Raw genomic sequence first — 22,178 nt, 5'->3', positions numbered from 1 at the left:
CGGGCCCTGAGGGGCCGCCGAGCCCTGAGGGGACGCCGAGCCCTGAGCGGACACCGAGCTCTGAGGGGAGGCCGGGCCCTGAGGGGACACCAGGCCCTGAGGGGACACCGGGCCCTGAGGGGACACCAGGCCCTGAGCGGACACCGAGCCCTGAGGGGAGGCCAAGCCCTGAGGGGACACCGAGCTCTGAGGGGACACCGAGCCCTGAGGGGACGCCAGGCCCTGAGGGGACACTGGGCCTTGAGGGGACACTGGGCCCATGCACAAGGCAGCGGTCACTCAGTTGCCCATGGGGCAGCACGTGGTGGGTAATTTATGGCCCCACAACAACTGCAAATGTTACCCTGCCATTAATGATGATGAATTGTCTTCTGATGGGGAGCTCTGAAAGAGAGAGGCTTCTGGGCCGGCTGTCCAGGTTAATGAGCCATTATAAAGTCTGTCTGCAAACTCACTTTTCCAGCAAAAGGGAAACAGGCTAAATTTTCAGCTGGTGCACCAAGTTTTAGCCTTCACTTGGACAGTTGAGAACTGGAGATGGTTCAGTGGAGTTAACCTTGCTGTGGCAAAGGTGGCGTTTGGCCTGAAGTGATGGCAAATGTGCACAGCTGGACCAGCCTGTGAGGAGTGTGAGCTGACAGGTGCTGCTGGCAAGTTTGTTAGGCTTGAGGGGCTTGTGGTCTCTAAAGGTGAAGCACATCCTGGGATTTATCACTCCTGTGGAATTTGAGGTTGACTGGATTAAAAAGAGAACAGCCACAAATGTACAAGTTGGGCTGCACAGCTTGTGACAGGACCAGAAGTCAGGTCTGGTGTTTCAAGCACCACTGGTTTGGTACGTTCCCCAAAGAAGTGATGAGAAAACAGCATCTGTGGCCTGAAGGTAAGTTCTTTGGACCTTGTGCAGAAAACTCCCTTTGAAATAGTAAACAGAAAGTTTAACTTTCAGAGGGGCACGGAATTTGCTCATAAATGGGAAGAATGGAGAAAAAGTAGCAGTAACATCACGTAGTGTTTCAAGAGAGTAAAAAGGCACCTACAAAAATACAGGGCAGAGCTCCATTTTAACTTGAATATTCAGACCACAGGCTTGTCCAGTGCTTTGTTTCTTGTTTGTTATATTGGCTTCCCTCACTTTAGCATGTACGCACAGAGAATCCTTTGTCTGTTCTTTCCTCTCTGTTTTCACAGAATGCCCATTATTAGTTAAAACAAAAGGACAGCTAAAGGGAAAATAAAGCCATAACATTCTGTGACAAATTTCTAAACTCTGTTTGTAGTATGTAGTAATACTACCTTGCCACTTAGCAATCTCAATGTGCTTTATACACGTGCTGAAATTAAATTTCACCATTCCACTGAGAGTCATTCAGATGTTACCTTCATTTTACAGATGAGAAAACTGAGTCACTGAAATCAAAGTCTCTAGTTACGTCACAAACAGAGCAACACAGCAAAAAAACCCCAGCCCACATTTCTTGACTCCTTATCCTGTATTCATGTCATTTTCCATCTTCCTTTTATCAACAACTGTAAGAAAATAGGACCAAAGTGTTTTTTTACATTGATTCTCAATAGCATGAAGTACAGTAGGTGTGGTGTAAAAGAAAAGGTCTAACTGCCCGATAGGATGTAATTTTTATGTTTTTTGCAAGCTCCACAAGTAATGTGTAGTTTTGAGGTTGTATTTTCCATGTCTGTAAAACTAAAGTGCTTATGAGTGTTTGGGGGTTTCCGAATTTTGATTAGGTTACGTATATTTTCCTTACAGAATTTCTTTAATACACTGAGCAAGAAAAGGGGTCAGTGTCTATTAAGCCATTTCTGTCCCTCTGAGAAGAATGAGACAACTGGTGTGGGAGGAACCAACCATTCTGCTGCAAGGAACACTTACAAATGGAATGGGCAGCTAAAATTAATTTTCAAATGGGATGGCATTTTCTGTTCTTTCCGTTTCAACAGGCACATCTACAAGTTGCCTCAGTGCTTGCAATTTAACATGTCTGATATTCTGCACGTGCAAAACCTCAGAGTAGAAGGTATAAATTACAGGAAGGGAAATGAACCAAGTGTTGCACACTCAGGATATTTGTGGTGGAGGATGTAAACTTAAAATAAAAGGGCCAAGCACATACAAATTTATGAGAGATGAAAAGGCTTGAGGTAGAAGTGGGGCATTGTCCCTTCCTGCTCTCCCCACACAAACGTACTACTTGCTTTGTGTATCTTTTATCTTTAGGCACACAGGAACTGAGCTGAGAAGATCTGCCCCATGTGGAAAATGTCTAATCTTTTTCCCCCCATGAGCAGTTTAGGAATGTTTGAGCTAGTATTTCAGCAATTGTAACTGTAACATCCATCTTACTTCCTGGTGTTTCTCAGATTTGTGGTTTGGTCATGGAGTTATTGGGCATTTTTAGTTCAATTTCATTAAAAGTTTGACCTTATGTAGCTTCAGCAGCAGTTGCAATCATCTTTCAATTTAGCAGCATTTGTGAATTTGATTTCAGTAGTTCATTTATTCTTATCCTTTAAAGATTGTCCTTTTTTCCATTGTCCCCATGGAAAAGTGAATAATTTAATTTTACAGTAATTTTTTCTGTCCTTTCAGTTTGCATGTGATAGTTTCTGACAGATCTTTCAAAGCTATTTCGCTGATGGGCCCATATTGGCATTATGAGATGAAAACAGAGCTCTGGCACTACATGGAGTTTGAGATTCCAGGTATTTATGCTATGCATTTCAGTTTATGAAATACTAAAGTTATTTGAAAGAACAGTAGCTGAAATTAATCAGGTAGAAACTTGCACATGTGATGACCCAGACGCAAAAAATTAGAAAAGGAAAAAAAGCTACTTCAGAAAATACATTAGCCATTGGTAGATCCAGGGAGGGTGTTAGAGGAAGAAGCACCCACCCATTCATTCATTTCTTACCCTGTTACCCAAAATATCCAGTATTGCTCAGTACTAAATGTTGTGCTTGACCGGACTTGGTCTAAAATCTTGTATAACCATTTTTATGTTGTAGTTGAAAAAAAAACAAACCCTGATTTTCTGTGAGCCTAAAGAGCCTAATCTCTTTGATCACTGGAGTATCTAGTAGTAAAATGTTCACGTGCATTCAGCTTCATTTATGTCAACCTTACTGAGTATGAGCTGAAACACAAAAAACAGGGAAATCAGATGTATCTGTATGCATAGGATTTTCAAAAATTATGAAAAAGTATTAAAAAATGTTCCAAATCCAGAAGCATGAGGCATATATATTGTGACAGATGAGAGTGGGTTTCCTGTGGTGACTGTAACTGCCATGGCTGATGGAAAGAAAATTGGTGGTGTGAAAATTACTGTGGCTGTCCAACCTTCTCTCCAAATGGGCTTTAAGTGCACACTCTTGTTTATTACTCTCCTGCTGGGACAAGTACCTGCAACAATCTGTGCTACTAATACATCTATACTCTAAGGACCTCATTTTGCAGTGTTGGCTCAAGTTGACTTGTATTTATCTGGGAGAATAATTCCTTAGATATAAAGTTATCAGACATTATTGCTTAATATAAGAGATACAGGCTCAAGAACTTAGTTTGTCCTTGGTCCTGGATGTTTATTGGATACCTGGATGGTAGAGTGGAAAGCATCCCTTTCACATTTGTAAACACTGCTGATAGGTTAGAGGAGAAGCTTAGAATTCAAAGTGACCTTGGAAGTTTAAAATATAGTCCAGGAGAAAATAAGGAGAATTAGAAGCTGATGCAAGATGAAACATCTAGACAGAAATAATTACTTGTAGAAAAGTAAGACAGGGAACAGCTTGCTGAATAGCAGATAGAGCAGAAAATAATCTGGGATGTCACAAGCTGAGCATGAGTCAACAGTGTCATGGTGTTGTGATAGGGGAAGCCCTGCCTGGGCACAGGGACAGCAGAACAGCCTCTTGGATGGTCCTCCACTCAGCTCAATGATGGTAGAGCATCAGTAGAACTGTTGCTGGTGCTCTGCACCAGAAGATACCTGCCAGTTGGAGAAGAGCTAGAGAAAGTCAATAAAAATAATGAGAAGATGAACGAGGAAAGTTGAAGAATTGGGATTATTTTTTTTTGTTAGTCTAAAGAAGAGGCAAGTGAAGGGTGATAATCTGCTTCCTTTGGCTGAAGCAGAGACAGTAAAAGACAATAGACTTTATTTTAATCAGGGAAGATTAATGTTTCATTCAGGTAGGGATAGAGGAGCATAGTAGGACAGGTTGCTGTGAAAGTGGAAAAGCTCCAGCATGGGAGGTCTGTGGCTGGATGAGTATCAGGCCCAGAAAGGCAGGTCTGATCTGTGGGCAGCAGGCGGGACTGTAAACCTCATGAGGGCCCTTCCCATTCTGTGTTTCTGGGGTTCTATAATTCCTGCCTGTGCATTTTGGGACTTTTGGCCAGAACAAGTATTATTCAATACAAGGATAGTAGAACTGCCTTACAAATTTAGATAGAGCATACTAAGAGGTGACAAATGATAAAAGAATTCATGCTGTCATTGCTAGCTTATTGTGTCACCACAGTGTCCAGGAGCCTACAGGAGAAGTGGCTGAACAGAGATGGCAGAGTAGCTACTCCCTGCCCCAGAGACCCCAACAGAATCTGTAGAGCAGCTGGCTACTTTTGAAAATACTTTTCTTATATTTCCTCCTGTCTTATCCTGCTCTGATTTGGAGCAGTACATTTCCGCAATGGAAGATGAAGGTGAATCAGTTCAGTCTATTTTCTTAAGATACAAATCCCATCACACTGAGTCATTGTGCAAATGCTGTGCAGATTCCAGCATTTCCCTTTGCCTACAGCACAATCTGGTGATTATTACTGAATCACTTTAAATTATCCAGAATTTTGGTGTAATTACTGTCAATGGCACTAAGTAATAAAATTCCAACAAGATAAATACTGATACAGTAATCCTTATCACTTCTAACACCAAACAATTTAATCTTATCATAGTGTGCTGATGAGATAACATATTCCAGCAGTGGCTTTTTATGAATATTGTGTTGTTCCAAGTGGTGTTGAGATAAAATACCATTGTAGAGAGTTACAATATTATGCTAACAGTGCTGTGCATCTGAGAGGACACTTTCTGTAGACTCTTAGATGACTCCTCAAATCTATGTAATAATCTAAAAATCCTTCTGATTGATCCCTGCCTACAAGTGAGTACTTTTTGAGAAATGGGAGAATACAGAATAATTTTTCAGTTATCTGAGGGTGAAAAATTGCTTAGTAACTCATCGCTGCTTAGATATTTTTTCCTCCTAATGGCTCAAAGGTGACTTCTTTTGAAATACTGGTTTTCAAATAAGTCTTCCTGAAGAAAAAAAAAAAAAGAAGAAGAGCAGTTGGTTATGCTCATTTTATTATGTGCAAGGCTCCTTGGCAGAGCAGAGGGGAGTCCCTGGTACCTGCTTTTGGAAAAAGAGCAGGTTGTAGTGATGATGAGGAAGGTTCTTAGTGTCAGGATAAAAGCTTTGTCTGAAGTCTTTGTTTTCCTCAGTTGATGTTTGCTTGGAGTTTGAAAGGTGGCTCTGCCTGCAGTAAGTTTGTCAGGAACAGCTTCCATTTCCCAAGCTCTGTGTATACATGTTGCTTCATATTTCCACCTGCTCTTCTGGTTTAGGATTACTGCATCCCATTAACTTTCCTTGCTGTCAGAGGCCTTGAAGATGCTCTTGGTGTGAGATGGATGATGTTAGGGCTGCACTACAAAAGACTCTATGTGCCTCTGGCACAAAGAGGTGGTGGCTGTACTCACGGTGTGGAGAAGCTGTGGTTCCATTTCTTTGGGAATTTCAGTCTGTCAGTTCTGCTGCTGGATAAGTCTCTCCTCATTCAATTAATCTAACCTTACCAGGTTCAATATGAGGTAAAAGCTGTGTGTCCTATTCAGCATTACAAGAAAGATTTTAGCTCTTGGATTACTTAATAATTTTAAAGACCAATTACACAGAATAGCTCCTTTTTGTAGGAAAATATTTGGATAAGAGGCTTTAGCAGTGTCGTTGCTACTGAAATCTACGGTATTCCTTCCCATTTTGGCTTGGTGATTGCTGCTTGGGCAATCCCACTGGCTTCTTCCACGGCATGGAAAGACCCTGGTCTCTCAGGCTGCTTTTCCATAGACCCTTCCTTGTCCTCCCAAGAAATGGGCCCTCTACTCCTGACCAGCTGAATGGGCTGAAGTGGGATTCTGCAGATGAACTCGGCAGGGACAGCAGGAGGCCCCTGCCACGGTTTTAGATTCTAACACTGTGAAGCTCCTGTATTCCAGCACAAAAAGAGGGCAAGGAGATAAATGAATCCAGTGTGTGTTTGTTTGTTTTGCCTAAAGAAGCTTCTTTGTAAGCGTATTCCACATGAGTATTCTGTCCACGTAAAATAGATCCCTTGTGTCTCAGTTTAAGTCTCTGTATGTTGTTACTTGTGCAATAGCTCAGAAATACTTTAGAGGCATTATCTTGGAGCTTTTATGGCTTCTCTCACATATTTCCTCTGCCTCCCTGCACCCACACATCCATGCACACATTATGAGAGATGCAGAGTCAGATTCTGATCAGACTTCTCATTTTACACAAAAAACTATCTCTTTTCACACATTTTTTTCCTGAATTTAACCCAATAGTGAATTTTGGAGCTCTTGATAAACACCCAACAAGACTCGTGCTACAGGAAGGAGTGATTAACAGCCAGATGTGGAGCTGAGAGCCTTAAAAGACAAGCATCAGCCTTAAAAGACAAGCATCAGCCCAACTGGGGCTGGTTTCCTGCCTGGTAGGGTTGTTTTGTGAAGCTGCTAGAGAGCCACAGCAGTGCCATTTATTCTTGAAAGCATGGCTTGCATTGCAGGGACAGACCTAACAAATCACCATTATCTGTCAGAAGCAGGTTTCATGCTTTCCCATTTGGATTAGTCTTCATTGAAAGCTCTGGGTGGTTGTATGAAGCACGAAGAGAAAGGCCCTTGGGCATGATTTTCAGAGAGCCTGCATCCCACTGACTCAAGGTAGTATTGGAGCTCTGTAAATTGGGGAAAAAGTTCTGATGAGTCCTGCAATGGGAGCAGCACTTCAGCAGTGCAGCGTTTGCTGCCAAAGTCAGTGGAAACTGGATGGGGGGGGGGGTTCCATTTGAAGTTTCCCTTGAAATACTGACATTTGCCATTTATTACTGTACAGTGACACCTGAGCAAACTCCATTATTTTGCTGTTCCACACCTGGAAAAATAAGTACTGTAGTTCAGACCTCAGGGTAATAAGTGTTGGCTTCTACTTACTTTTCAGTGGTATTTCCTTATCTGCTCAAAGGTGATGCCATGAACCTCAGTTAGGCAGTGATTAAACAGCACTTTGAAATGATAAGGCCCTATCTACCTTTGAAGTATTATAATGTTTCCATAAAATATTATAACAAGTGTATGCTTCAGTACACAGAAGCTGTGGGTCAGAAATGCTTTGTAAGTGAAATAATCTGGGACTTTGCGTCCCAATGACATAAGGAAATCAAGGAAAATCTTCCTCAGATTTAAATGTACTGTGTGCGTACCTTGAATACATGGACAGCTGCAATTGCTGTCAAATGTAACAGTAGTGGTTTTACTACAAAAACTTCTGTAAAATCCAGTGAGACAGCAGAGTGCTATGTAGAGCAGGACTGGAGGAGGATGGGACAGGTATAGCATCATCTACGTCGAGTGATTTCCTTCAGCATCCAGCCCAGCAGCTCATGGTTGCTCTCAGTGTGACTGTGCAGTGCTATAGATGTTCTTTTATTTTGAAGCACTAGAGAGAAGGAGGAATCTGTCTTCCTTGTTTTGCTCTTCAGCCAGTGCTGCCAGTGGTGAATAAAATGTGTTGCTAAATTAATAAGTCATAACGTTTTTGAGCTCGGGCCACTAAGCTGTCTCTGCTTTGCACGCGAGTATGGGAGGTATGTTAGCCTGGGGATAGAGTAACAGCTCCAAAAGGCTGCAGTGAAATGCAATCTGGTTCTGACACAGTGCAGCCAGTCAGGCCATCTGTGTGAAGGAACACCCAAAAAGGTAACTGGCAAAGACTGATAATCCCCAACTGAGCCTACAAAACTCAAAGCACCCAGCCTAGCTGCAGGGGAGCTTACAATTTGCAAATTTGAGAGTTGTGACTGTGGCACAGAAGTTTTACAGTGATGGCAACTGGTTAGGAATAAGGATATTTAGTTTATATTTCTTGATCAGGGTCCACTTTTGCTCCTCGTCTTTCTCAGGTTCACCAAACCATTGGGGATGATGGGTTAGCAGGACACTGGTGTGGTTTGAGCATCCCTCTGTAGAGACCTCCACCCAAAGGAAAGGGTGCCCTGGGGGTGCTGTACCAGCCCATCGGTCTCTGTGTCACTGCATTAAATGGTCAGAAAAGTGACCCTATGGAAGTGGAGTGAGGGCACAGGTTCCCCCAGGCATGGCCAGGTGGAGGGGGTGAAGTGGGGGTTGGACTGCAGGGCTGGGGATCTGGGCAGTGATGCCCCTCTCTGGAGCAGAGCTGTTGGCTTGCCTCAGCTGTAATCCCACACTCATCTGTGCACTGGTTTCTGTCCAGCCTTCCCTCTGGCTGGGGTTATCTGTGCCTCACAACTCAGTTCCCACCACAGTCCCAGAGACAGCAAGGATTGATGGGTGAACCTCTGACCAACTGGGCCTGGTATGTGGGGTCCCAGAGCTGGAGAGTGGCCACATGCTGTGCAGCCACCGAGGGCGTGCAGCTGAGCAGGGTGTCTAGCTACAAGAGGCTCTGTGCAGTGCAGCACAACACACTTGCCTCCAAATGTCCTTACAGTGTTGTTTCTCTGCCTCTGTTTGTGTGCTTTGTATTGCACAGGAACCTATCCATGAGGGAAGGCTGCACATTTTCATCATTCCTCCCCCCTATGCCCTTCATTCCCAATATCAGTGTAAGGTTTTGATCCCCTTTACTTTAGTCTCAGAACTAAATGCTTGGTGCCACCTGCAGAAATAAAGAACTACTCATGCCCTTTTGCTGCTTTCCTGAAAAAAACCCAATTTCCATAAATGCTTGGTGCCACCTGCAGAAATAAAGAGAGAACTACTCATGCCCTTATGCTGCTTTCCTGAAAAATACCCAATTTCCGTTTCTTGATCAGGGTCCACTTTTGCTCCTCGTCTTTCTCAGGTTCACCAAACCATTGGGGATGATGGGTTAGCAGGACACTGGTGTGGTTTGAGCATCCCTCTGTAGAGACCTCCACCCAAAGGAAAGGGTGCCCTGGGGGTGCTGTACCAGCCCATCGGTCTCTGTGTCACTGCATTAAATGGTCAGAAAAGTGACCCTATGGAAGTGGAGTGAGGGCACAGGTTCCCCCAGGCATGGCCAGGTGGAGGGGGTGAAGTGGGGGTTGGACTGCAGGGCTGGGGATCTGGGCAGTGATGCCCCTCTCTGGAGCAGAGCTGTTGGCTTGCCTCAGCTGTAATCCCACACTCATCTGTGCACTGGTTTCTGTCCAGCCTTCCCTCTGGCTGGGGTTATCTGTGCCTCACAACTCAGTTCCCACCACAGTCCCAGAGACAGCAAGGATTGATGGGTGAACCTCTGACCAACTGGGCCTGGTATGTGGGGTCCCAGAGCTGGAGAGTGGCCACATGCTGTGCAGCCACCGAGGGCGTGCAGCTGAGCAGGGTGTCTAGCTACAAGAGGCTCTGTGCAGTGCAGCACAACACACTTGCCTCCAAATGTCCTTACAGTGTTGTTTCTCTGCCTCTGTTTGTGTGCTTTGTATTGCACAGGAACCTATCCATGAGGGAAGGCTGCACATTTTCATCATTCCTCCCCCCTATGCCCTTCATTCCCAATATCAGTGTAAGGTTTTGATCCCCTTTACTTTAGTCTCAGAACTAAATGCTTGGTGCCACCTGCAGAAATAAAGAACTACTCATGCCCTTTTGCTGCTTTCCTGAAAAAAACCCAATTTCCAGGGAGAAGTGGTTCAAGCACAAGGCATTCTGCATTCAGACTTCATCCTGCTTTCATGGGACAAGTTTCCTTAAATCCTTTGATGCAGTAGAGCTCTTAAAAAAACGATTCACTTGAACACACTGCATGGTTTAACACTAAAAATGAAATAAGGTGCATGCCTGTGTGGAGTAACTAAGTATAGAATGCAGCACAGAAGGATGCTATATAGTATCTGATCTAGAATTTATCTCCAGCAGGTTGTGGCAGAACAGAATAAATCAGGAATTATGAATGCTACATGTGTGGTGGAGGGTGCATCAGCTGCAGACTCAGTTAAAGCTCATGGTTCACTTATATTCTGCTCTTAGAAACTGAAGGGAAAGACACATCACCACCTATTTCTGTAATGGCAGCTCAGAATCCATGTTTCTCTTTGGTTTCCCAAGCAAAGCAGTGGGCTGCATGTCAAAGCTTGTACTGGCAAAAGTAAAGGCTAGAGGATTTGAGGCAAGCTGGATGGCTTGTGTGTCAGTGAGAAAGGAATCATCTAATGGACTTCTGAAATAACAGGAGGATAGACTGTCTTGGGCATAGGCCATGCTAATGATGCTGGGTTGGAAACAGTGAATAGGAGAAGCCCTGCTTGGTTTTCTTCTTCTGTGATCAAGGAAACAAGGCTCAGGATTGTGAATGTCTGCACCCAGGGGCTGCAGATGCACATTTGGCTGTAGCTAATTTCTGCCCAGAGCAGTGACAGGCTGATCAGGATGCTCCTGGAAGAGCTGCTTCCTTAGGCTTTCCTCATGGAAGGGTTATAGCCCCAGCAGCAGAGCAGGCTGGGATTCTGCAAGCAGGAACAGTGACCTCATACATATCACCAGCTGGTGACTTTTCTGGTTTCAGAAAGTTCATTTTACTGAACATGTGGTGAAGTCTCAGATTTGAGCCTTATTCTCTATGGGCTGAGCAAGGCCCAGGCACAGGGTCACCTTCAGGAACACAGATTGTCCTCTGTATGGAGCAGAGGCTGTGCAGGGTGGGCTTCCAGCAGCCTGCATGCTGGCATGGCTGCAGTGAGCAGAATCAGGAGGAAAAAATAACTGCTATTTTCAGTTTTCTTCTTCAAGAAGTGCTACTGCAGCTGGTGAATTCCCAATTCCTTCTGTACCTAAAACCAGGCCTAACTTTTTTGCTGAAATGGTCTTCACTGGCACAACACAGCTTGTTCCACTGAGTAGTTACAGGGTTTGGGCTTTCAGGTATTAGAATTTTGGTATCTCTTTACAGCAAAAAAATAACTCTGTATTAGGACAGTTCTAGGTGATAATTAATGTAAACTAGTGTAAAAGAGTGCATCAAAACCCAGTATATCCTCTAGGCATCTGAGGAATACACAAAGATAGCAAAACCTTTCATTCCTTAAATTATTTTTTTCCCTACTTTGACAAGATTGTTAATCTCAAGATTATTTCATAAGTATTTCAAAACATAAATCTGAATTGTATTGAGCAAGTTGAAATGTTCATAAAGAATGTTTTTAATGACTGCTAAAATGAATCCTTTCTCTTGCCTCAAAACTTAGCATGTCATTGTACAACTGAAAGTGGAATGGTTTTGAGAAAGGGCTCAATAAGGTATCTGGGGCTGTAGTATTGATATGACAAACACACAGTGCAATCCTGTTGCTATTTTTAACAACCTGCCTCAGCTAAAAAAGGAAAAAATATCAGAAGATGTAGAAAATGTGAAGAGGAAGTGCTGCTGAGGGAGCCCAGGGGATTGCTCAGAAAGGAAATGAGTCAGACAGTTGCTAAGTAAAGGCAGTTGCCTATTTGCAGAGGAATTAAAAGAGTTAAATGAGTGTCTTACGAAATTCCCAATCAGAATTTTCTGAACAGAGTGCAGATGGCACCACAATGCATTGCGAATAAACAGGTCTGGATCAAACCACTGAATTGCCTGAGGCTTGCCCTGTGGTAGCAGAGATAAAACCCAGGATCAGCCACAGTCCTGGACAGGAGTCAGAAGCCTCAGGACAAACCCCTTTCTCCCCTCTGCAAACACTGGTGCCGTGGGCACTGTTGTGGCCATGGTCTGGCTGTTGTGGGCAGGGAAGGAAGTCCTCTGGCTGTCAGGACATCAGCCCTCTTGCTGACCACCCCTGGGGCTCTTCTTCCTGCCTGATGGTCAGGATGGGTTTTAGCTGAAGAATAACCAACCCCTCTGACCTTCATCTGTCCATCCTACAGTAGGGCACTGTCTTACTTTTCTCCCTTTCAGCCCCAGCCTGGAGGAATTTCTGGTGGGGAAGGATGGACATGGCTCATTTTTTCAGCTCAGGGAATGGGGAGTCACTGGGAGCTGCCAGCACAGTTTGTATGTGTGATTCACACTGTCTGCAGAAGAGGTGTGTGAAAATCACCAGCACCTTCAAGGCAGGCCACAGAGCAATGTTTCCACCTACCAGGCTCTACCTCTGCACGATTGCTTTTCCTTCTCACCAGCTGCAGGTGGTTAACTAGCTGCAACACAGAGAAAACAAAAGCTCTTCCTCCCACTCACATCTTGTACCTGTAATTAATGGGAAAATACATTTCTCTTTGGTAAGCAAGAGACTAAGTGAAAAGACTCCTGGCATTGCTTGGTAATAAAATAAAATCTAATAATAAATCCTAGCCTATAAGACCTGTTAGAAAGAAGGGTTGGTCGCTCTCAGCAGTTCAGTCTGTCCTGAGGGAACCAAAGTCTAGTGTGATAATGTGCTGTGCTCTTAGCTGGCAACAGTCCCTGCACAACCAGGTTTAGTGTAAGCAAAGGGAGAAGTTTATATCCACTTATGTGTGGTGTGAATCTCACCCTTTTGTGTTCAGCTGTGAAGCTTTTTGAGGGTTCTAGTTCACTAGGGAAAATGTTCTTATCACTTTAAGAAATTCTCAGGCACAGGGAATGAGAAAAGCAGTGATAATGTGACACACTGAATTCAGGCTGTGGAAAAAATCTCGGCTATGACACTTAATTATTTGAGTTGCTGTGTCATCTGTACTTTCCTAGCAGAATAGTTCACATAGTTCAGGCAGCTCTGACTCCCCAGCTGGATGCAGTGGCTATGGAGGAAATCCTGCCACTGATGTGCTGCTCTCTGCCACATCTGCAGCCCGGTGCCCATGGGGTACTTTGGAACAACATTCTTTCCTATTGCTTTTGTCTAGTTTTGGCCCCAGCTGACTGTCTGAAATATTTAGCCTGTTATTAGTGCTGAACTGCCCCGTTTTGGTGGCTCTCTGGCTGACTGGAGCTTTCATATTTTTGACCAGCAGCATCATAACCATGTAGAAAACCTGGAGTTAGGAACAGTAAGTTTCCAGGTAACTTCTAAATGTAGGTGATATCCAGAAACTTGGGATTAGGGTTTTTCTCCATGTATTACGTGCATTGAGGGAAGCTGCAAATGCAGGAGAATTTAGAAATCCCAGCAGGAGCCCTGTTTGGGAGTACCACTGGTCAGAAAAGCCCTTCTGCACAGGTGATGGAGCAGACTGAATGCAAAGGGCAGGAGGGAAAGTCCTGTTGCACATGGGGAGAAGCAGCCAGAGAGTGGGTCCAATTGCACGTTTCCAATGCAAATGGTCCGATGCAAAATTCAGAGCAGAGGATCATTTTTCTTGAAACCACAACCAGCAGGCATGAGAAAGTCTCAGAGAAGAGTCAGGCTTCCGTAACTTGAGGGAAGCTCCATCTACAGACTATTGATGGAGGTCCTCATCTTCCTGAACTTCTTCTGGGACAGTAGTGATTGACTCAGATGAGTACCATTACTCCATCATGTAATATCAGTAAGATTTTACCAAGGAAGGGGGAATTTAAAGTGTAATCTGGCACAGACTAAAGGCAGAGGGACAAATCTCTGGTTTGTAATTTTGGTAGTCTTGTGCAAGAGGGACTCTTGTCTCACTGACACAAAAACTTTTAAAGATAACTTTAAGAAATACCTGAGCCCAAAAGGTGTTTCTAGCTTGTGGAAGAATGGCAGTGGAAATTATTAACCACTTGACAGTATCCTTGTTATGTTTGTTTTTCTGCTTTTGTTCCTGCACTGTACATGTGCCCAGCTTCTGGACAGGAGCATATTTAAACAGGAGCTGAAGGAGAGGCAGAGGACTAAGGATGCTGCAGGTCAACTCTGCTGTTCTGCAGATGGATTGCAGTGCACTGTGAGCTGGGCTCAACAGCCTTTGCTGCTTCTTGGGCTCATATACTAAGCAGCAGCGTGAGCCTGACAGGGAAGCAATCCGTGTCCCCTTCCAGCATGTGTTGGTTTGGCACATGTTACCTTCTGCAGGGCTGTGTGTCGCTGGGCTCTGAGCTCACACTGCTGCAGACCCCAAGGAGGTGACTTTATGTCACTCTGGGAGGACAGCAACGAACCCTGAGCAAAATTCACTCCCTTTTTCTAGCAGTTCTTTCTTTTTCATGATGCTTTGGAAAAATAATCAGCTTTATTCTTTTAATGCTGCTTCTACTCTTGCTTCAAGGACAGCATTTTCTTTGCAAGAGCTACCTGCAGTGTGCCCAGGAAAAGGCTAATCAGCAGGACTTGTGTGGGGCAACAGTGACATCCAGTGGTTCCAAGTCAGCCCAGGATTTGCAGACATTGCACGTATCAGCCTCCAGGGTTCAGCTCTCACTGGGTGATGAGTAAACTGGGTCTCCATTGAATTGAATTCAATGGATTCTTGTAATTTCTTTCACAAAGTCATTAAATTCTTTAAATTTCACCTAGTGTAATTAAGACCTTGCATGCCTTGTCCTGCCTGTAACATGATTACACCTTTGACAAAGGAAGGACAAGAACTTGTTCAGAATAAGATTTGAATGAAATCCCATAAGGAACATTTCCTCCTATATGTCACAAATACCTTAAAAAAGAAAAGCTGTGTTTATAGCTTTTTTGTTGTAGTCATCTTGTAGAAGGTCTAGTTAGTCAGATGACCCACTCTTCATGCTTCTCAAGCCAAAGTTTAAAGTCACAGAGTTCTGCAGGTAAAAAGTGTCTTGGGATTTCATTAAGTTTCTTTTGCAGCAGAAAGAACGACTGCTTCTGCTTATTGTCTGGTAAGCAGATGCCTGGGAACAAGATTTCATTGTGGAAAATGGAATAAGTCAGAGAAAGTGGGTAATATTCCCTCTGTCTCACCCAGCCCAAAGCCCTATGCCCATCAGGCCAACCTGTGCGTGTGTGTCTATGAGTATCCCCTTCTGGGGGAGCTGAGGGAAGCACCTAGGGCAGAGTTGTCTCCATCAAGAGCAGCTAAATGTAATCAAGCACGTCACAGTAGTGAAGACTGTTGTGACAGAGGTGAAGGGATTTGATCACAGTCCCTATTAGAGACTCACATTAGTCTTTTGAATATGCTTGGAACTTCTGAGCTGTCCTGTGCTCCAGACAGAAGTGTGGTCAATCTTCTTTTGCAGAGCAGTGCATCTGAACTAGCTTTTTCAGAGCAGATATTTCTCAGAGCATGTAATTGATGCAAAAAGGTTCTGGAGACAAGCCAGTTTTAAACAGGTCATTTTAGAATATGTCTTTTCATTTCAAACAAGTTTTGCTACAAATCTGTCTCTCAGTCCTTTAAACGCCCACCACAGCCACTCATATCTACCTCAGCTTTCCTCTTTCATTACTTAAATGTCCCACAACATACATCTAATGCAATATTAACCACTCAAGCCATAAAGGTCCCATTCCGAGGTCTCATAACACTGAATTACTTTCAATGCAATTTTCATAATCCATGATTCCAGAGGACGAGAAGGCGACACTACTGATAAAATCAGTTACGAGATTGACACAGTAATTTGTGTCCGTCTCCGTGGTGCTGTCGCTCTGGGGTCATTAAGTGCATGTAGGTGTGTTGTGTGGCAGTAGCACTTTCCATCCAAGCAATTACCTGTTGTGGTTGTACCAGCAGCAGCAGACTGGATCGATGAACCAGCCACCTGCTGGGTGCTGCAGCAGGACTTGTGGGTTGTGTAGAAGGTTCTCTGCTTAATTTGCTATGAGGAATGTTGGTGAGGCTTGATCCTTGCGGATGGTGCAGTATATTTGACAGGGGAAAGGCCAGAGCTGAGCCACTCCAGCTGCCAGGGACCTGCCAGGAACCTCCCAAGAAATGCAGGGTGCTGTGGCCATGGTCCTGGCACCATAGTCTGGAAAGGTGCTTGGCTCATGGGAGAGGAATAGCCCTGAACTTAGTGCCTGGACACCAGCTGGACATCCCCTACTCTGGGGGAACTGGGTGGATTTCAGAGGGGGAGCAAGACCAAGAATAGCTGCAAAACATATGCAATTTTATGCAGCTGTGTCTTTTGTGGTCATGGAGAAATAATTAAGGGCTCCTAAGAACAGATTCTGGGCTGCTAAGAGTGAACAGATCCTGCTCATGTGCACGTGTAGGCACCTGCACACTGTTCCCAGTGCTCCAGCTGGAACACCTGGAGAGCAGAGTGGTAGTAGCATCTCCGCAATTGCCTGGCAATGAGCTGGATGAAAGTGGATAAACAACTGGGGCATATTTTCCCCCGGGAGGAGTGCACAGAAAGGCTCTGAAAAGCCTGTGCCCAGGGAATTCTGCTGAAACAGCAGAGCTGAGGCAAAGTGGGAAGTGAAGGAGAGCAGCAATGACCTCGTAGAATATCATGTTCTGGGAGTTCACTCAGCCTTTCTGCCAGGTAGAAAGGCAACATGAGGTGATGGCACAGCAGTCTGCCATAAACAAGGTGCAGAATGTTGCTTGACACTGGATTTCTTTCAGGAATCATGGGTACTACACTGGTGGGGGGGAAAAGATTTTGATTTCATTAAAATTTCTACTACTTCTTGTGTTGAAACATAACAAAGGAGGGAAAAGGAAAACATACTTCAGAACATGTTCTCTTGGGTCATTCAAAATCTTTGCTGCAATTTTAAGAGTATAAATCTTTTTAAAAAATGAAGGTAGGAAGTTTGAGGGTTTTTTCCTTCTAAAAATACCTGCTTGGGATTTTTTGACAAAATGAAACATGTCATTCTAACATCAGCCTGGAACAAAGGATCTGAGTAAATCTGAAGATCTTGTCACATTCTCTAAGTTATATTTCTTGAATGCCTGTAACTTCAGAAGAATTTTACCCAGGTTTCTAAAATACCTACTACATATATCACGGTCAAAAAGATTTCCTCCTAGCTTTGAAAATAAAAGGGAATGAAAAGAAGTCAATTTTGTATTAAAAGCAGTTTGCAACCCAGCAGTTTGTATTGGCTGCCTGTCAGCTGCCACTCAAAATACTTGTTAATATTTACATCCTTCAAAGTTTTTGAAAGAGAAGACTTAACACCCTGCTAATATTTTCCTACCTTTATTTAGTAAAGTAATCTAATATTTTATTATAAAATTTGCAGGATTATGGCTTATGATCAAGCATGTTATTGACAGAGAAGTGTCCAGAGGGCAGTTCAGCCCTCCCTTTGCTCGACCACACCGCTCAAACAGGTCTCTGTGCAAGATCTCTGATACTTCTTTTTTGAAGAAGAAGAATAACAAGTGTTTGTAGAAACTTATCACTGGATCCTTTTACTGTTAAATATTTTATACAGTTTATTTTTAACAGCAGTGGTCTGATTGTTTCTGATTGAAGGATATGTATGTTGGGCCTTACCTCTTTTTTAAAGGTGTGTTATCTCAGGGGAGCTGTGCAGAACTGGGTAGGTCTGTTGACTAGAAGGCATGCAGAACATTTGCCCAGCCTCTGTGCTTTCAGCACTCAGTCAAAAATTGAAGCAAGTAGCAAAATCTGAGGAAATGCAAAAATATTGCTATTGTTTTGCATGTTTTAGTTAGGGACCAAATTTAAATGTCTAGTGCTACGAAGAAAGCTCAGCCCAACTGAGAGCTAAACATCCTCGAAATAACCTTCATTGATACATAATGCAGGACTGAGGTGTTCTGAAAAAGGAGCCTTTCAGTTAGACATTATTTAAGAAAATCTTAGGAGGATGGCAGCCAGTGAGGCCAGAAGGTTTCATAAAAGCTGTAAGCAACTGTTAAAGGCACAAATATATGAATCTTTTTGTTTTGTTTTAGAATAAAATGGCTAGTTGAAAAACATCCTGAAGAGTCAGCCACCCACATTCTTCCTCCAAAGAATCAAAGATTCCCAGCTCACAGGCTTTGAGATGTAATTACAGTACAAGGAGGTTTGGGGGAGCTGAAAAGTCACCATAGCAACCTCCTGGCAAAAATTTCACACATCCAAAGTGAAGCAAAATTTCTCTTTATTTGAACAGCCCCAGTGAGCTTGAATATTTTCTGTCTTCATTTTCTGCTTCTCTTCATTTCATTGTACTCCTTAATCACAGTTTCTGAGCCCTAAGTGGCTTCTTCTAAAACTTCCCAGGAAAGTTTGGCCAGAAATGGATGCAAGATACTGGTTGTTAGATCAGACTCTGCCTGTGACTTAGTGTTGAAGAGGAGATGCCCTCACATGGCATTCCAGATCCTTTGCAATAATCTTTGCTGAAGCTGATGAACAACTTGTGATGGATAATTAAAAACATCAAACTAAACTGAAAAACGGGAACAGAGAGAAGACACAGGAGATGGAGAAAGGGGACAGCTAGACCTTCTCAACAGCTACTCTGGGGTTGCAGTAAAAAATCCTTCCATACCATGATGCCATGAGAGTGGTTTAATGGTACAAAAAGTTGACAGGGACAGAAAAATGAGATCTCAAGCACCCACCCTTGAAAAGTCCTGTCCAGTCTCATGCTGGAGAAAGGCTCTCCAGGCTCTCCATGCAAGAGTTTATGTGAATGGTAGAAACTATGCAGCATGGATTTGATGAGACAAAAACTGCACGTCCAGCAATTTCCTTGAATATGATCTGCCCATAATAAAATGAAACCAAAACCTGCTGGTGGAGGCTGGTTGGTGGCCAGAGCGTGCTTGGCCTCAGCTGCTTGGGTCTGTGCTGATGCACAGTCAAGGCAGGAGGGGAGTTCCTGGGCATGAGACAGTTTGGCTGAGAGGTGCTGTAGTAGACTTTAGGGGAGAAACCTGAGGTCTGAGGTGTTTATACAGGGGTAAGTGAGAGGAGGAGACAGATTTGTTGGGAAGAAGGTGAAGATGGATGACTAGATTATTTAGGAGAGCAAAAGAGAGGGACACTTCCATCCTGTTTGGAGACCAGAGTGTCTCGAGGAACAGGGTGAACTGCAGTGTTAAGCAGCCTTGGGAGGTTCAGGCACTCTTCAGTTCCTCTTATGTCCCTGAGCAGAGGAGGAAGCTGAACTGCTGGGACCCACTGCAAAACCAGTTGAGATCACACTCCAACTCACAACATTCAAGACTTAACCTCTATCTAGCCTGTCCTGGTTTGAGCCAAAGGGACAGTCATGCAGAATTGTCCTTCCCTGGTGCCACTTATTTCTTGCTCTCAACTCACTAAGTCTTTCTCAGTAACAAACAATATTTAATATTTTTTGAAGTTGGCTATGACTGAATAATATCTTGCAAAAAGGGAGAAATATACTAGTTGATCTTTACATTAGTGCTGTATACAACATAAAGAGTCTAGACAGCTGATGTGGGAAAATTTAAACTAATGTTCTTTAGTGCGTTGCTTTTGAATCAGAAACATGGGGAAATCTTCAGTTGTTTCTTTCTAATTTATGTTTTATAACACTCCATGTTCTGGACTTTGCTCTGGACAAAACTTAATACAACCCTGTGACGTACCACAGGCTGGGAGCATAATGGTTTGTGTCTTAAATGTTATTGCAAAAGTCAACAAATCATTGCTGGAGTGATAAAGGCGAAGGCTGGGAGCAGAGCTTTGTTGTCACAGCAGGTTTTCCAGTACCAAAGAAATGCAGTTTCTGAACAGAAATCACTTTCTCTTCATTCCCTGACCCACTGAAAACATCACAACATCCCGCCTGATTTTCTCTTCATGTTTCTCTTCACTGGTCTTTTGGTATCTGACAGAAGAAACAGCGTGGAGCACTTGGCAAAAATCTACCTTGATTTCTGTGCTACACAGGGAGGTAAGTGTTTGAGCAGCACCTTTTAATGCCTGTGGTGTTTTTAGGAGAAAGTAAGAATCACCTGAAATCTGTAAGAAGTCCTGTTGGGGTATCACAGGCTGGGAACATGATGATTTATTCCTTAAATGTTACTGAGAAAGTCAGCAAATCATTGCTGGAGTAATAAAGGAGAAGGCTGGGAGGAGAGATTTTTTGTCACGGCAGTAAACACAAAATTGGGTGACATGTCCTAACTCCTTAAGTTTCGTAAAGTGCAGTTTTAAAAGGAAATGGAGAGAGTTGTTTAATTAGCTCAGTTTTAAAATAATTTTCTAATGTTTATGTTACATGTTTGGACGGAAAGAGACCATTTCCATTTTGCCAGTGGCCAGAGGGCAGCAGCTCTCAGTGGGGAGCCCTAGGCCAGGGGTGTGTCTGCTGTGGAGCTAGGCCACTCCACTGAGAAGAGCTGGGCTGACTTAGTCTGGGGATCTGGTCTGCTCCTTGGAGCCATTTTATATGTATCATTTGTAATTGAAAATTGAATCCATTGTGGTCCTGAACCAAGAGTGAGCATTTGCTTTGAAGCCCAGAGAAGTGAGAGGAGGAGGCAGAGGTTGGCTGGGGAGTGTGCAGAGCACAAGGAGTGAGCCCAGGGCTCTGGGGCATCAAGGTAGTCTGTCCCTTGGTGCTCTGGTTTCACTGCAGTCACCTCTGAAACACCTTGAGTCAAACCCAAGGACAAAGTAGAACCAAGTCCTTCTAATTTGGATTCTACTATAAATGTTCAATGTATGTTTTTACCTCTGAATTAGCCTTTTCCCAATTACGAGTATGTTCCCAGGGCTCAAACTGGTGCATGTTTGTAGTTCAGCCCAGTGGTGAAAACGAATACTTTGTTTGACTGTGCTTTCTGTGAGTAGCCTGTGTCCTCTGTGTGCCTCTTGCTCTGTCCGCTGCCATCCCAGTCTCCTATCCCATGAGGGTCTGTGGGGTATAACAGTGGGTCAGCACACCCATCTTAACCTCACTGGTAGAGCTTTCTCTTATTTTTCTACTCACATTTGTAGGAACTTCACCACTTCAGATATGGACTTGTTTTGTCAAAGCACATTGAAAGTTGCTAACAGGTTTGCAGGGTTGTTACAGATGGACAAAACATGCACAAGGGAGTTTGACCATTCCTGCAAACCTCATCTCTTTTAGAAACCAGCAGAAACCAGAGGGTATGTATGGCTGTGACCTTTACAGACACTACTGATCTAGTGACTCAGCTTGGTCACGGGGAGTGAGGCCCTCTGAGCTCCTGAGCTGTGAATGCCCTCCCAGCAAACCACAGAAAGCACCTCGAGTTTCTCAGCAGACTGTGTGGTAAGGGAGTGATCACCAACATCTTTCTTTCAGAACATGCCCAAAGAATGAAGAGGTTCACATGTGGCCCTGGACAGCACTCTTCTCACAAGGCCCTTTGCATCTTCGTGGTTGCTGCTTGTCATTTCCTCCTGGCAGGTACAGTAGTTTCCCTCAGGTTTAACCATAGGGATGATGCTGCTAGTGGGCTCTGGGCTTCCTCCCGCCCAGAGCATGTCTGCTAGTTTCCTGGTCTGTGCACACAAGCAGAGCTATGTAGGAGCCCAGTTCCCTTTTGTTCTGCCCCAGTGCAGCAGTTATTCTTGCTCTGGACCTCTGCCTTCTCCCTGCAATTGCTGCTGTGTGCTGGTCCATTCCCAAACACATCTACAGGTCTGGGCATGATGCACACCCTCTCCTGGGATACTGGTTCACTCTGGGCCGCAGATGAGTCAGTACAAAAGAGAAAATATGGGAAGGACTGAAATGCCAGGTTTTGGTTGCATCACAACCATTGGCCATGTTTGGAGGTGAAAAGTCTCTTGGTTTTGTTATTACTCTCGTTTCCTTCCCAGGTGGCTCCCTGCATTTCTGTATGTTTTTTTTCTAGTTTTACTTTGGTCACTGTCAAATAAGAATTCTGCATTTACTCACTTTGTGGTGTTTCTGGGAAAAGCACAAAGCCACTGGCAGAACCAACTTCCCAGTAATAATTCAGGCCTTGAGTCAAACCCAGTGAGCTGTGCCTGATGAACACACTCAACACCCTTTTGCTCTGCCATAAGTGCCA

The 22,178-nt window shown here is 43.9% G+C and overlaps 1 protein-coding gene across 1 annotated transcript in view; it reads left to right on the top strand.

The window, feature by feature from the left end:
• GPR112 (G protein-coupled receptor 112) overlaps positions 1-22,178 on the top strand; it is a 50,055-nt gene that overhangs the window by 10,506 nt on the left and 17,371 nt on the right. Inside the window, exon 2 of the mRNA XM_009999686.1 lies at positions 20,712-20,784. Within this exon, the coding sequence (XP_009997988.1) occupies positions 20,712-20,784 (73 nt within the window). The remainder of the gene's footprint in view (positions 1-20,711; positions 20,785-22,178) is intronic.

Source organism: Chaetura pelagica, unplaced genomic scaffold (assembly GCF_000747805.2).
Source record: "Chaetura pelagica isolate M959 unplaced genomic scaffold, ChaPel_1.0 scaffold456, whole genome shotgun sequence".
NCBI classification, from domain to species: Eukaryota; Metazoa; Chordata; class Aves; order Apodiformes; family Apodidae; genus Chaetura; species Chaetura pelagica.
Note: the sequence above shows the minus strand (reverse complement) of the source record. Positions and strands in the feature narration are given on the sequence as shown.